General features: G+C 36.6%; 1 protein-coding gene across 4 annotated transcripts in view; it reads left to right on the top strand.

Moving 5' to 3' along the window:
• The window catches only part of LOC117238134 (lachesin-like), a 171,594-nt gene that overhangs the window by 53,443 nt on the left and 102,732 nt on the right, over positions 1-15,419 (top strand). For 2 of the 4 annotated variants that reach the window (XM_033502786.1, XM_033502785.1), the window contains exon 2: positions 8,365-8,575. In XM_033502786.1, the coding sequence (XP_033358677.1) occupies positions 8,365-8,575 (211 nt within the window). Of the gene's footprint in view, positions 1-8,352; positions 8,576-15,419 lie in introns of all 4 variants that reach the window. The other 2 variants (XM_033502784.1, XM_033502783.1) reach the window with 1 other exon arrangement.

The following is a 15,419-nucleotide window of genomic DNA, read 5'->3' as shown; positions in this document are numbered from 1 at the left end:
TCCTCTTTCCTTTTCTACCTTCATGAAATTTTCTCAACAAAGATTGATATCCTCCATTGTTCTTTCTCGTCCTCGGTGTACCGAGTGTATGCGCTTCTAATAGAATATTTTAAAAGGCAATTTAAAAATACGGCCGGCTTGTCAGAGTAACCAAACCGTCAGTGTATAATGAGCGGGTCTAATTGAACGAGCTGATGGTCGCGTTCCATAACGCGAAATTATTTTACCGGACTTTACGTCGTATTCCATAGGAGCTGAACGCGCGATCACAACGCGCGCGCCATTCATTTTCATGATCGTTTTCGGTTCTTTCACGCGAGAAGATTAAATTCACAGCGACAGATTGCGGCCGCATCGGAATGAAAATAATGGACACGACGCGTGTTTAATCGCCCGCTTTAGAATTTACAATCGTAACCGTTGTACGGTAAAAAGTTTTATAGCGCTGAATCTGGTTAGCGTTGGTAATTATTTCGTTTCACTTAAAGGCAAGGTTTGATTTTAATTTCGTGGACTGTCTTTCATTCAAAGTAAATTTCATTTAAATCTTTCGTCTAATATTATTTGCTCTCTGCAAGAAACTAACAATTTCAACAATGCATTTTAAATTTCACAGAGAACGATTGCTACCGATAATTTAGATTTTCGTAAGAAGCTATTAATATTAATAATAATTTAAATTTCGCAAGAAACCATTGATATTCATAGCTCAACACTGGAGCATGCTGATTGATGTTCCACGTGAAATAATTGCAACGTGTAATCATGAAATATAAATATTCAGAATGATGTCAATTTTGGATAATGTTGAATATAAAGTATAGGAATATTATTGAAAGATATAATTTGAACTAAATTATTGTTCATAGTAACGCCTTGTCTATATCGTATCGTAACTTAAACATGGACACCCATGATTTTTAAAAAATGAAAGGCATTGACGTTTTGTTTTTCTTTTTTGAAAAATAAATATGAAAGCTGTTTAGTGTAACGTGAATTTTTTACGCGAATTTTACTTTTTGTATTACGAATATTTTTTGAAAAATCGATTTTAATTTTTCTTGCATTTTTGCGAGTTCTTCTGGTAACATAAAATTGTGTTAAAATCTTCTTACAGGAAATTTGTTTACACCGTGTAATCGTCGAATAATATGGTAATTATTGCGGATTCGAAACTCGTGCAAAATTTCTCTCACAGTAATTGTGCCAGGATCGTTGGATTGCCACATTCATGATTAAAGCGTCAATTTACTCAGCTCAATGGACAGATCATTGGCGAGCTATTTTCTTGATTAACTAATATACAAGGTTCATGAAAAAATTAGGTTAGCTTCTTATTATGAGATAAATTAGTTTCCAAGAATTTAATTTTCTCGTCTCTGGCTTTTTAGAACAATAAAGACCGCATTAAAGGAGAATTGTTTATTGCCTTTTGTGATCGCAGTGATATTTTTAGAAAATTAATTTCTGGCTGTGATGTTATGGAAGATACAAAGTTATGATTAAAAAATGTACGATTTTATAAATACGATATAAATAATTTTATATCATTTCGTAGATAATTTCGTAGATATGCTAAATATACAAAAAGTTTACTTTTTCTGTTTCTTCTCTTATACGCACTATTTTATTTTAAAAAGTCTAATAAAAATCGTAATAGTAAAGCGTACCAGAAGCGTCTGCAAATTATTCATTGAAATGTGTTGACTAGAATAAAAAATACAATTCTAGTTTCAAAATTTGCGGTACCAATATATACGCTAAAATTTGCAACAATCCCATCAGACGCACGATGAAAATAAAAATAAAAATAAAATAAAAACCATGGAATAGAATCGCTCGGAATCTGTAGCGAAAATCGATCGTTCAATTTCCCCTAAAACTAAATTCTCGGAGCAACCTCGCCCAGTCAATTCGCAAAAATCCCTGGTACCTCGTGTAATCAGAGAACGTCCCATTCGAGCGGATAAATTGAACAAGTCCCGTTGCCGCTCCATCGCGTACAAAGATCAGCAGGAATTTCTTAAACGTCGCTCACCGTGGGTGACGAATTGCGATTGATTTGCCCTGGTACACGGGAATAACAAACTCGACATAAACACTCGAACATAAAATCGCGTTTCGATGATGTAAATTAGATCTATGTGAATAAGCGTAATGCAGTTTTTAATAAATATTTCTAAATTTATATATTTCGATGTACACGTATCTTGCTGAAACAAATGACAGAAATACGATATCGCGGGACGTGACATTTTTCTCGTTATTTTCGTATTTGATTGTGAAACTAATTGGAAAAAACGTTAACGATCGGTCAACGAAACGATATTTGACGCAAGTAATATTTATAAAAAAAGCATATGCAAAATTAGGATAGTCGTATGTTGTTGAGACAACCACTCGTAAGATTCTATAGAGGATAAAATTTCCGGGGTTGTAGCGTCAAGGGGGTAAATTTCGACCGGAACATCAGCCGATTTTCGTCGCACGGGAGGAAAACCGGTTGCTGACACCCATGGGCTGCCGTGCGTAAATCGTTTGCATAGGACAACAATATTGGTATGCAAAGGGCAACTCTAGAGGGCGTAGAGTGACATCGCACTCCAAAGGGGTGTCAGTGATGTCGGCAGCGGATACGGGGCGTTCCACAACACTGGAACCCCATGGAGGGTCAAGCCTTGGGGGCTTGCGTTAGCAGTGTATCATAAATTATACGCGCTATGTAGGTTCATGGCGACGTGTGCACACAGGGTGGAACGTGCGAAGGGACGTGTGCCTGGGAATACATTGTGTCGTAAGCAAAGAAAGATGCTAACGGATAGGATACCAGGAAATATGGATGGAGTGATTGCGAGAGGAGGAGTCTATTTGTGGTTTGGATAGCTTAATAAAATTAGATACCGTATCGTATGTGTAGTAGCGACCGTATAATTAGCATTCTATTTTTGTAACTCGATTGAAATATGGTCTATCTATATTTAAATTATTATTATTATTATACGCTGCTTATTAAAGACTCTTTCTAAGATGTTTGACGAGTCGTCAGTTTAATATATCGTAAATTTTAGTAAATTTGAATCTTCGTCATAGAAATAAATGATGTTAGGTCGTCTGAAAAGTTTCTTTCGTTTCATAAGGTGATAATAGATGAACAACAATTTCTATTTTATATTATTTTACTGAATTAGGTATGGTCCGTTTCATTATATTTCTATTATTATATTCGTGCATAATTCAATAAACTAATATAACACAAAAAACATCGTGCGTCTATTATTTCCTTATAAAACGAAAGAAACTTTCCGGACAACCTAATATTTAGGGAAAATGCAAATAGAGGAGATAGATATATTTTACTGTGCTTTTTATCAATCTTTAAAATGTTAATAAAATACCAACTGTCGTAAATATTGTAGAAGTATTTGATGGAGAAAAAATGATGTAAATACAAAGTATAATAATAATATTTATAAATTAAATCACCGATCGACGTATAAACGTAAATCTCCGTAGAGTTAGAAAAGTAGAGGCCACGTGATTCTAGAAATAATACCGTTACCACAAATGCTGGAATTTCTCCACGTCGAAGTTGCCACTTCTTGACCAGAGAAAAATTTAGACGAACAATGCAAGAATGAGAAATTATGGAGGCAAAGAAGAAAGAATAAACAGCTTGGAAAAATTATCAGCATGGAAAGGAAGAGAAATAGGTGGGAACACGTAAGAATACAAGGCGAAGACAACGTTCCAGAATGCGAGACATAGGTGGAGAAACAAACAGTGAAGAAAGGGAGAAAAGGAATGTACTGGATGGAAAAAGTGGGCAAACGAGAAAGAACACGGTGGAATAAGAGAAGCGGTCGTAGAGAAAAAGGAAAATTGTCTGCGACTTGTGACACCATTCCGGGATACCATTAGTACGCAGAAACGTACGAGCAATAGTGCATTCATTTGAATGTGTGCAAATGCACGCCCGAGTGCATAAAAGAGACCGGAACGTGCAAAACTATTATTTGCACGTGCATCTCTGGAATCCTGTAAAAAATGTAATTCCTTCAAGGGAAAGGATGTAGCTAGTACGGAGTTATGTCACTTGAGAGTCTCTTCGTATAAGTTTCTTGAAACATTTCATTTAAATAGAGAGATCCTTCAGCCGAGTGACAAGATTTTGAAGAATTTTCTTTCAACATGAATATGTTGTGACGCAGTTGCTCGTTTATTTGAATTCTCAGTATAGAAAACGTTTATGTACGTACATACTGTGTGTGTTTTGAAATTTCATTAACAGAATGAGACACGAGCATCCTGACTGTATTGTATAAAATTTGAAAGCAACTTGAAAATGTATACAGTGCATAATATTCGCAGTCTAATGACTGTTATCTATAACTATCTGTATAAAATAGGGAACAATTAAAATTCAAGCCAAGCAGAATATTGACTTTAAGAGCTTAAATCATCGAAACTGGTTAAACCTTCTTTCTTCTATAAAATCACCAAAGTTCAAATTATTTAACGCATCAACTCAAAGTTGCCTAAACTTTAGAAAAGTGTTCAGTTGCCTATCTACGTTTTAGCGGATATACAAGCAAAGAGAAAGAAAGAACAATGAACTTTCAGTAATATAACACAATCACAGATCTGTCGTTACTCCGCAATCTCCAACGTTTCCACTTACCGCTGCCTCGAAGGAAATGTCTTTTATGCAATCCGCTATCTGTCGACCATCCCCCTAGTAACCTTATCTTCTCGGATATCGCGCGACTGGTTGGCGAACGTCTCTTGGAACGGCTCATAGCTCGAATTCCGGCGACGACAATTCGCGTTCGTTGGAGCGGGACAAAGTTTCCCCTTGAAAAAATTCGAAGGAAACACGATAAGGATCGCGGGCTGCTGATTCGAGAGAACGATCGCTGCCACGTCGGCAGATACGCGTAAACGAGACTGTCCTTGTTCTTTAACGATTCTCGTCGACGACGTAGGTGATCGTGATCCGGTTCGACGTCCTGACAGTTTCGAAACGGTGCGACAGCGAGAGAAAAATGAAAGGTCTGTTACTTTTCGATTGGAATGAATCGCTGTCGTGTTCTCGATTTCCAGAGTCAAGTTTCTTGAAAAGTTTCGAGAAGCAGTCCTGAAGTTTGGAATGTAAGTACAGTGAGCAACGGGGTCAATGGAAATTGTGGTTCATCGTTAACCTTTTCACGCTCTATGTTGCGCAATATTATACTTTAAAGCGATATTAAGTGACTAAACGATAAACGTATTTGTTCTCGATGAAACTATTTTTCCGTGTTAAATTCGCACTGCTCATAAATTTTATCATTTTACAATATGTTTTTCTTAGAAAAAAATGGGGAGAATTATGTTTCTATTCTCAGTACAGATGAAGTATCGGTTTCCAAAGAACAAGGGGCATTCGGTTCTGCAGGGGTTAAGGAGATTATTTTCAAGAAAAAGTTTTTCATCGAATTTTGAATGTATTTGGATAATTTTGTCTGTTCTAATAGAATGTATGATTCCGTCAATAATTTTCTTATACCAAGTGACAAAATTTAATTCTGTTGGCCTCTACCTTGGTACAGACTGTGTGTATAACGACATAATTTGAAGAAAAATATATAACGGACGTAAACTGTCAGCTTAGAGCTGGTTTAAGATCGCGGACTCTATTCCCGTGAGATTTGCCTCATTTTCCTCAGCTTTTACATCACCGCACAGAAAAAGACAAAAAGGCTGAAAGAAAGAAGGAAAATTGAAAATGTCGCGTACTTCTAACTCTAATCTCGTTACCTACTTCCGATCGTCGCGGGTGTCAAGAAGATGCTCATCCTCCTCTAGTTTATCAGCTCTTCGACTAATCTAATGGAATTCGCAAATCTGCCGCTAAGAAAATACTCTTCCTTCTCGCGGCTGGAAGGAAGAAAAACGACGTCACAAAAGAGGATTTCATCGGTTCCTTGTAATTTTCTCAAATTTCCCGCCAGTGAGGCTATCCGCTCACGTCGAGACAATTTCCACGGGATATGCGTGTCAGCTGTTACAAAGGAAAGCAAATATTTACACGTCGCCGACTCGGGATGTCCAATTATCGCGTCCCGAGGCGTTTTATCTCGTGCGCTAACTTTCCGACGATATGCAAAGCGGCTCTATTAATTTTCCACTACGTCGGGAACGCGAGGCAACGGAAACACGGGGAACGCGTCTGTACTGTATCCTTGAAATTTGCAACGAGGCCTCGGCCTCGCGAATGAAAATTCAAATCTACTGCATTATGGAACGCGTTTTCATTAATTTTTAATGGCGCGAGTTACATGCGGCACGCCGACAGCTGCCAAAACACCGAACGAATTCGCTTGAAATTCGGGCCTCACTGTTAGCATAAATAACCTGAGTTATATTAACTTTTATCCGGATAGCAGGTTGTAAGAACTACGCCTTGGAAAACCGAACGTATTCGGTACGGTTATGTTGAAATAATACGCTGCGAACTATCGGAAAGCGGTTTCCTTTGTTCGTTTTTTGATCATCCGCTGGAAAGTTATTCAAGTTAAAGTAGCGTACTCGAGAAAACACTGGCAAGCTGTTTAGTCGTTTCAATTTTCGTTCAATTAAAATTGCAACAACCAGAGTCGATATACGAACTCCCCATTTGTCTCTTTACTCTTTGATGTTATGAGTCATAAGATGATTGAGAACCGGACTCCATTATATCATTTCAGTATTATACAGGTTTACCTTGCTCTTCAACTTCGTTTCATCAATAATTAACAAGAAGAAAAAGGAATAACCATATATTATTCCCTCCGTAATAACTGTACTACAGTTTTCAGTGAAAAGCATTCCACGCGACGGTGCGCGCATACCTTAACGCTGTGCAAATTATCTGGCCTCTAATAATAATTAAAAGCCCAGCATAGTTGGCACATTTGAACACTGCAAGGTTTCTGAATTTCGCGAGAAGAACCAAACGTAGTTCGAACTGTCGAAAAAATGCGGTGCTCTCGACTAGGTAAGAAAAAAAAAAAAAAATAGGTGGGAAACTCGAAACCTCGGTTGAGACGGGATCGCGAATACCCAGCTAAATGTCGTCCCCGGCATTTCGCTAATTACCAACGCAACACACGAGCTACTACTAATTACGTGGTCCCGCTTAATGGGAAACTCTTAACGAGGGACAAAAGATTCGGCCCGTGAACAGGTTATACGCCACCCTGGCAGACTGTGAAACCATGCAAATTCCACCATTTATCGCTTTTAACTTTTCCCTGATTATTTTCTGCTTAAATACTATCGCAATCTCTGCGAAATATGTACTTTTATCGAATATCTTGTAATTCTTGTAATACCTTAAATTTCTATATGTATTAGATATTTATAATTTTTATATGTTTCAGAATTATTTCAAATTTTACCAATATGTAGGTATAATTCTGATAGTCGAGCACTGCTAATAAAATTTCACAATTTTTCGTATAACATACATTGTAAGAAGCAATGTAGCGTATACAGAAAAGACGTGTAAGTAGTATAGAGCGTTATAAATCAGGCAAAGCATTTTAAGACGCGCGTTCTATTTCAGTCTTCTTATACGTAACAGCGTAATTTTTTAAACCAACTCTCTTGTTAACCTGAACTTTTTTAAAGCTTATATTATTTGTATGTTATGTTAAATTAATCGTTATGTAATCGATAGAAGAAACGTAGCGACGCTACGAAAATACTATAAAATATTCTTGGAGTTCGGTCGAGTAAATTCTTTGAAGTACAAAAAGCTCTTGAACTCGGAAGCTTCGACCCTTACTTTGTTTCAGCTTCAACCGAAATACGTAAAGTATTTAATTCACAATCATACTCTATTTCTTCCGCTAGTTATAATTTCTGTACTTTATATATTTTAATAAAAATTATCTCATCGGTTACCTGTCGAAATCGATTCGATACTTCTGGAAGAAAAACTTGTGCTGAGATCTCCTTAATTTGACACGTGCAAATTCACGTGTTCAATTAACGAGAGTTTGCGTGTAATTTGTAGCAATCAAAATTAAATTGCCACTCTGTATATATTATTTACAGCTTGGCAAATCAATTACATTTTTAATATACTTATTATTGAAAATCTAATCAACCTAAAAACCACCATAAGCAATAACTTGCATTGAGAGTAAATTCAATTGATCACATAAATGGTGTAATGGTACATTCGAAATTTTGATTAAAAAGAAATATATAAGATGCAACTTGTATGATAAATTCGCGAATAATTGTCAATTATTGTGGAAGTTGATTAAAATATAGAATAACAGCTACAAATTATTCGATCGATTGAAGACACGTTTTTCTACTTTACAGATGACGTTGCAGGTTTCCTGGGTCCGGCACAGAGACGTTCATCTGCTCACTATCGGTCGTTACACGTACACGAACGACCAGCGATTCAGGCCGATTCACAATGCACAGACAGACGATTGGACGCTCGAAATCAAGTATCCGCAACTGCGGGATAGCGGTTATTACGAATGCCAGGTCTCAACGACGCCGCACATGAGTCACATCGTATACTTGGACGTGATCGGTAAGCTATTTCAGACATCTTTACGTTGCACGCGTTACAAATGTTGTGTGAATGTAGTTTGTCAAAATTAGAATGATCATATTGAACTACAGTGCACGTTTAATGGGAAATCGTAGAAAGTAAATTTATTTCAGAATATTTCACTTTTATCAATATGGAATTATAGAACATACATATATAGTAGTGTTTGTTTTTATGCACTCATTTTTGTAGAAAGTAAAAGTATTATATATTCTGATATAAATGGATGTGGTGAGATAATTACTGTGAATAGATATAAATAGCAGTAATTGATACTAGACGATAACTAAATTGCGTTAAATTGTTATATAGTTGACCATGAAAGATGAAGATATACTCGGTTAAAAAATTTATATGGCTAAATCCTTATAGCCCAATTCGAACAACACTTAATGTTTAATTGTTAGAAATTTTATGAATAACTACTTTCCAAGTAAATTTGTATTCTATAAGTTTAGATATCCTTCGCTTCAGAGAATCGCAAGAACAGCGTGGAGAAGAGTTAAAATTTGAAACTTAAATTCAACTGGAAACTGCAATAACATTTATGAATCATGACTAAGATATCGAAGAGGCAGTCTCCTAGGGATATTTCGTTTTCCTAATATATTCAGCCCTTTAATAAGATGAATTTTACATTTTCCCGCATTCCTGGCACAAGGATCTAGATTTTTGCATAACTGGGTCGCGCGGCTGCTTGTCAGCCGCCTTCAAACCGTATCATCGCGAACGATTCATCGCCGTATATGATTTTAATTAAACGTTAGTAGACGGTTAACGAAGGGCTAATTACACCGCTCTACGCAACAATTAGTTAATTCTAATCTGAATCTGCCCCAGTTCCCCGGCCATTGCGAGAAATTTAAGCTGGGCTTAAATCGTGGCACGGTGCCAATTGAACACCTGGGATTGGTTGATACCGATTTCCAGTTAAGCTACGACGTCGAACAAGGCTTTGATTACGGGAGATTACTTCCCCAACTTGAATTCCAACTGGTTAAGCTCTGTTTTCTATTCCTCACGAAACTGATACGAATGCACACGAAACACGGTAATCGTTGCTCCTGCTATCTTCTTAATCGGCATTTATACTCGTGAGACGATCCTTTATAGCCGCAGAACAGATTACGTGCTACAATTCATTTCTCTGTCAAATGTTAAGTACTTGTGGCTACACTTGCTTATTTGAGACTGATACACGTATCGTGTTTAAGACATTTTATACTCTGATTTGATTAGCGATGAAACGAATTATTATATGTCATTGCATCTGTATGCGTAAAAGCGTAAAGTTCCAACGTGTTTACATTAGATTTGACTGAATTTTGTTTTACGCGAATATAAAAACATCTAGTATCCTTAATAGATGATAGATTGAACAAAATTCGTCTATTAGGCAACGTAGTATGTTTTCCATTGGTAAAAGTTCAGATTTTCTTCTTTGCGGCATGTTTATTTACCCGATTAGTATGTGTTTACATCGATTAGTAAGCGTAGAGATTTACATAACATGTACATGATGTGCAGAGAAACGGAGCGTAAGTGGTATAGGTCGCCATAAATCAGACGAAGCATTTGAAGAGGCATTTCCTATTTCATCTTTCTCCTTTTTTCATTTATGAGATAGTAACTACGAGTTTATAATATTTGTTGACTTTTCTCTGGGAGTTGGCAATTCATAAATATTTTATTCAAATCAGAATAGTTTTTATAACTTCGATCTACATGAAATGAATTTTTTTCTAGCGTGTAGGGAAAAATAGTTCATAAGCAAATTTTATACTTGTAATAATTTCGAATGATATGAATTAAAGTTAAAATGTTACGTCTGTACGACATATCAGTTTCACATCCCTTTAACCGCCAACCCCATAAAGCTCGGGAACTTATCTCGTTCTACAATCAACGTTCTGCAATCTACAAGAGAAAGTGTTAGTGCTTAGCCAACAGATGCCTCGCGTGGCACACTTACCTCGTAGATATCTACTATACTTTAACCTAAAATTCCAGTTTCGGTTACCAGTCTGCGTCCTCGATCCACATAAAATGAAATTGCCCTTACGCAAAATTAATCCTATTCGTGGTAGCGCATTAACATTTTACGTAGCATCTTCACGTAATTATGTGAAGTCTCATAATCGACGATCTGCAATGAACAATTAAAAGAAAAAGTGTAATCGAACTATTTTCCGCTTCAAGATCTCCCGTGGGAAACGAAGAGTTTCGAAGTCGTTTAAATATTCGGCAGGAAATTTCTCATCGATGGGGACAAATTGATTAAAATGGCCGATAGGAGAATGTGACGAGTCCGCTGAACATTCGACTAGTTTCATGACACATCAAACGAACCTTTCGTCGAACGTTTCGATCCTACAGAATTTGTATATCATAGGTCACAGGAAATATCGTATCTTTTCTCTTCGATTTTCCGGAAAAGGAGGTCGAGAGAAAGAGAACAAGAGTCTAAAAAATGTATCTATTTACAAAATAAAAAATATATCTTTTCAAAATATACATATACATTTTGTGGAATGGCATATTTTATTATAATAATTATTGTCATTTTGTAATAGATACGTACGATGTTACATGAACATATAATTTATTTTAATGAAAAATCTTTTCATTACAAGTAAAAGGACCATATTTTATAAATCGCCTTTTACTATTTATAGCTTTACAAGTCTGTTTTACAAGCGAATTATTAAAACGATGATACAAAACTTTCTCAATATAAACATATATGTAATTATAAATCAATAGAAACCAAGCTAAACTATATACTTCATTATTTTGGATCGTATCAATATAAATTTTGGATCAAATTTATTTGTTTAACAAAGGGTTTGTATTTCTTCGCGCCGTTTTACAATCGATTCGTTCAATTATTTCAGAAAAATTTACATTTCAATTACGGCGTGCATTTATTTTGCGCGCGCCAAAAGCTCGGTCGTCGCGTCGCAGCTACGCGTTATCAGCCACGTTGAAACGAAACAATCGCGTTCAGATCTCCGAGACTCCATTCGCGTTTCTCTTTCTCATAGCTCGCGCGCGAACTTTTCCACCTGGATATCAACGAAAGGGAAGCTCCCTCATTGCCTTTAATAACGTCGTCTCTGCACCTTTAGCGTGGAAAATTTACTCGGGGAAACAAAAGGAAATACGTTGGATTCTAGTCGATAAGAAACTCGACAGGAAGAGGTCAGAGCAGCGACGATGAAACGTCGCGCTAATGAAAAATAATGTCGGGATCCTTATTAGTGTTTTCATTAACCTTTATTAGCAACGCCAAGGGTGCGAGGTAACTTCGCGTTCTCCGCTTACGTGACCCTATTAAAGTAAAAATATGAACAAAGAAATTACGTTAAGCTGGTGTTACATTTTTAAATTATCGTCAGTTATCCTGTCGAGAAAAGTATAAAAAATTTAATAATACTTTCACGTAACTCTGATTGTAGTGCGTATCATCGAATATCACAGGATGTAGCGTACCTAAAAATCCTTTCTTTTTTCTCGTTTAAATGATCGGTCGATTAAAATATTGAAAAATGATTTCTAAAGTGAATTTATTTTTATCTGATTTTTATTCGATAACTTATTTACACGTAATGAATATTCGTTGTTTTGCTCCTCCTTCAATTAAATGGATGCATATGTCAGCAGTAATGAATATGTTTAAGCTGTACTCAGCTCTACTAATACTCTAGCCTCCTTCGTTAATTTCCATACTCATCTTCGTATATGTGTTATCTCTCGTAATTATTCGAACAACTTCAAAAGTCTATGTGCACTGGTCGAATAATTTAAATTTCAAGCACATACAAATTCCTAATCAATAATACAATGGAAACAGCGTTCGTTATTCCAATAAATAATTATATGTATTTATGATAGCAAGGGATCTTTAGTTAACTTTTACAATAAAAATGAACTGAAGCATGAAATGTGTGCGTCGTGTGATTAATTACGAGGGTTACTGTCGTATTAAAAATCAGGTGAAAATTTGAAATTCAGGAATGGTCATTTTCATACACGTCGTATCACAGTTATCGTTAGTAGAATTATAAACACAACTAGTTGAATCGAATCATGATTCATACAAATATTGATATCCCTAAACCCATCGAAATGAGAGATTACAGAAGATCCGACGACCAACGAAGCAAAAATCGTTTATTGGTGCATGTATATGTGACCGTAGCCGCAAAGCTCGATCTAATTTGTGAGGAAATCAGTAAATTGATTGCAGGTGGGTAAATATTGCTCGGCACTATCTTCAGGTAGATGGATTCCGAACTTTCGGTAGCGAAGCCAGTCTGCAAATATTGCCACTTCCTCGCCAGGCTCGATGCTTGTACAGGAAATCGCGCTCCCGTTTGCATACCATTATTGCTACGTCGAACATCTTTGCGATACCTTCGCGGTTTTAAACTACGTGAACGGTTCTTGCAAGAATTTTGTAGACTTAGTCGCCAGAAAACAGCTGAAAAATTTGTAAAACTAGTTTCTCATTTCCGATTGTATTTTAACGTAACTTTATTAAATGGATCTCCGAATATCGTTTAAGAGGAATTTCTCTATTTGGAAGAAATTACAGAGAATGATGTTTCATTGCCTTCATCTTTTATCTATTTCCTATCACTCGTAGTTTCTTTATAATTTAATTAATAAAAATCGTAATTTCTTAATTATTAACGTTGTATATGTTAATTATTAATGTCAAAGTGAACTCTGCTTGTTTCAATAAGTTTTCTCAATGAGATAAGACGAGTGAAGACACGAACAAATTAAGAATCGTAGTACCATATCCATCATCGAAATCTTTTTGACTAATTGTCAACGTATGGATATATTTTAGTTCGATAGACCGCTTAAAAGTAACTTGAGACGATGACCAGATTCGAGCAATATTTCTTAGATGCATTTGTCACATAGTAAGGTTAAAGAGAAATATTTATTTTCATCTTCGTCCACCTGTAAGAAACAAGGTGATCGTATGAAGTTTGAACACCAAAGAATCATTACTGACGGAGTAACAACTCCTGTAAATTAGTATCGCTAGCCTCTATTAACGCGTTAAACTCGATTTCACCTTAGCGGACGTTTCGCGTGCATGCTACTGTCGGCTCGTATTTCATCCCCTCACGCCCTAAAACGTGCCTATGAACGCTCACTTCTTCTACCCCACAACCTCTTTCGCGCGATCTGCAAATTTGCAATGTCCATACCTTCCTACTCACCCCACTCTTCCCGACTTACTTCACCTCTATCGTTCCATTTTTTACTTTACGACGCCTTAAATAACTCACAACATTGTCCACTTCACCCGTTTTCCAGCCACTCTCCCAATCACAAGAATGTATTTGCGTCTGCTGCGTGAACCTGAAATGTAGTTGTTCATCGATCAGCAATAATCATCAACGATATCGTCGTTGACGTGTACAAGCGCATTACCTTTCAACGCCATTCATTACCTGGAGAATGGCGACGATGATGAATTAAATGAACGAACGAAAACAAAATTAAAATACGACAGTAATAAACATTGCGGTAATTGCACCGCTCGATGCCTTAAATATTTAGATTAACGCAGAAATTCAATTAAATCTTTTATTTATAAACGAAGATTTACTTACAAAGTTCGCTCGGATATCCTTCGTTTGTTGAGTCTTCGTGTTTTCCTCCCTTTCGTCCTTCCTTTCCTTGTTTGCTCACGTCCCTCCACACCATTATCGCTTCGAACCGCGTCGATCATGGAGATAACGAACAAATTTTGGTGGATCGTTGGTCGTTAACAACTTGTAAATACGTGGTAGCCAAGCGACGGAGACAAAGTGCAACATCTGCGAGCGGACAAGGCACCTTCATGGTCGGACATTAGGTCGACTTGTTCTACTGACAAGTTTCTACAGCGGCGCCACGTTGCTTCACTCGATTCACTTGCAGCACACTTCGTCGAAACTTGCTCCTTCCTCGACGCCTCTATATTCGCTGTTCTCTATCCCCGATATCTGTACAACGCGAATACGAACAGGGAAATCCTCTTCTACGAAAGTCGATAACGCGCTGTTGAATTATTATCAATGGACCGAGTAAATCCATAGACTAGTCTGGTAAAAATCGAGCCAATCTAATGTTTCGTATATTCAAGTTGGAACTTGTATTCAGGTTTTCGAAATGTAGATTTTAGTCTTCGAAAGAGAATAAGATAAGAGCCTGGAGATTTTTGGCTGAATTTAGAAATATCGGAGAAGCAATTATATTTACTTCATAATCAATTGAATCAATTTAAAAGAAGTATCTTTATAAGTTAAATTGTGGATCTTCTATATTATTTGGACAAATTATAGTTTTTAGCCAATGATGTAATACTACGTTGCCTTGAATCCCTAATTATTGGAATGTACATAAATCACTCAATGCGAAAGAATTATTATCAAATGGCCGTAATTCACAAGACAAGAAATCGATCGTAAATCATAGCAGCAGCTTCTTATATAAATCATTGTTACACATAGTTCTCAGCATACGATACAAAGGGAAACAACTAGATATTAGTATCACAGAAACACGTCGAACAAACAGACATCGAACATGGTTATCAAAGGTTTCGCTAACATTGCGGGATCGTTATCAAATTTCGTGTATGCAACGTTGCCGAGTTTGATTTCCAAACCCGTTACGTAAATGAATTAGCAAGATGCGCCTTCTAACTCGATCCTGTAGCTTTCCTCGTGTCTAGGTCCTCGTTTCGTGAACGTTCGCTTTTGTGTCACGCTTCCAGCCATGGTAATTATCAAGCAATGTAACCTATCAGCGACGT

Source organism: Bombus vosnesenskii, unplaced genomic scaffold, assembly GCF_011952255.1.
Source record: "Bombus vosnesenskii isolate JDL3184/JDL3185 unplaced genomic scaffold, Bvos_JDL3184-5_v1.1 scf7180000013436, whole genome shotgun sequence".
Lineage (NCBI taxonomy): Eukaryota > Metazoa > Arthropoda > Insecta > Hymenoptera > Apidae > Bombus > Bombus vosnesenskii.
This window is presented reverse-complemented; position numbering and strand designations above follow the sequence as displayed.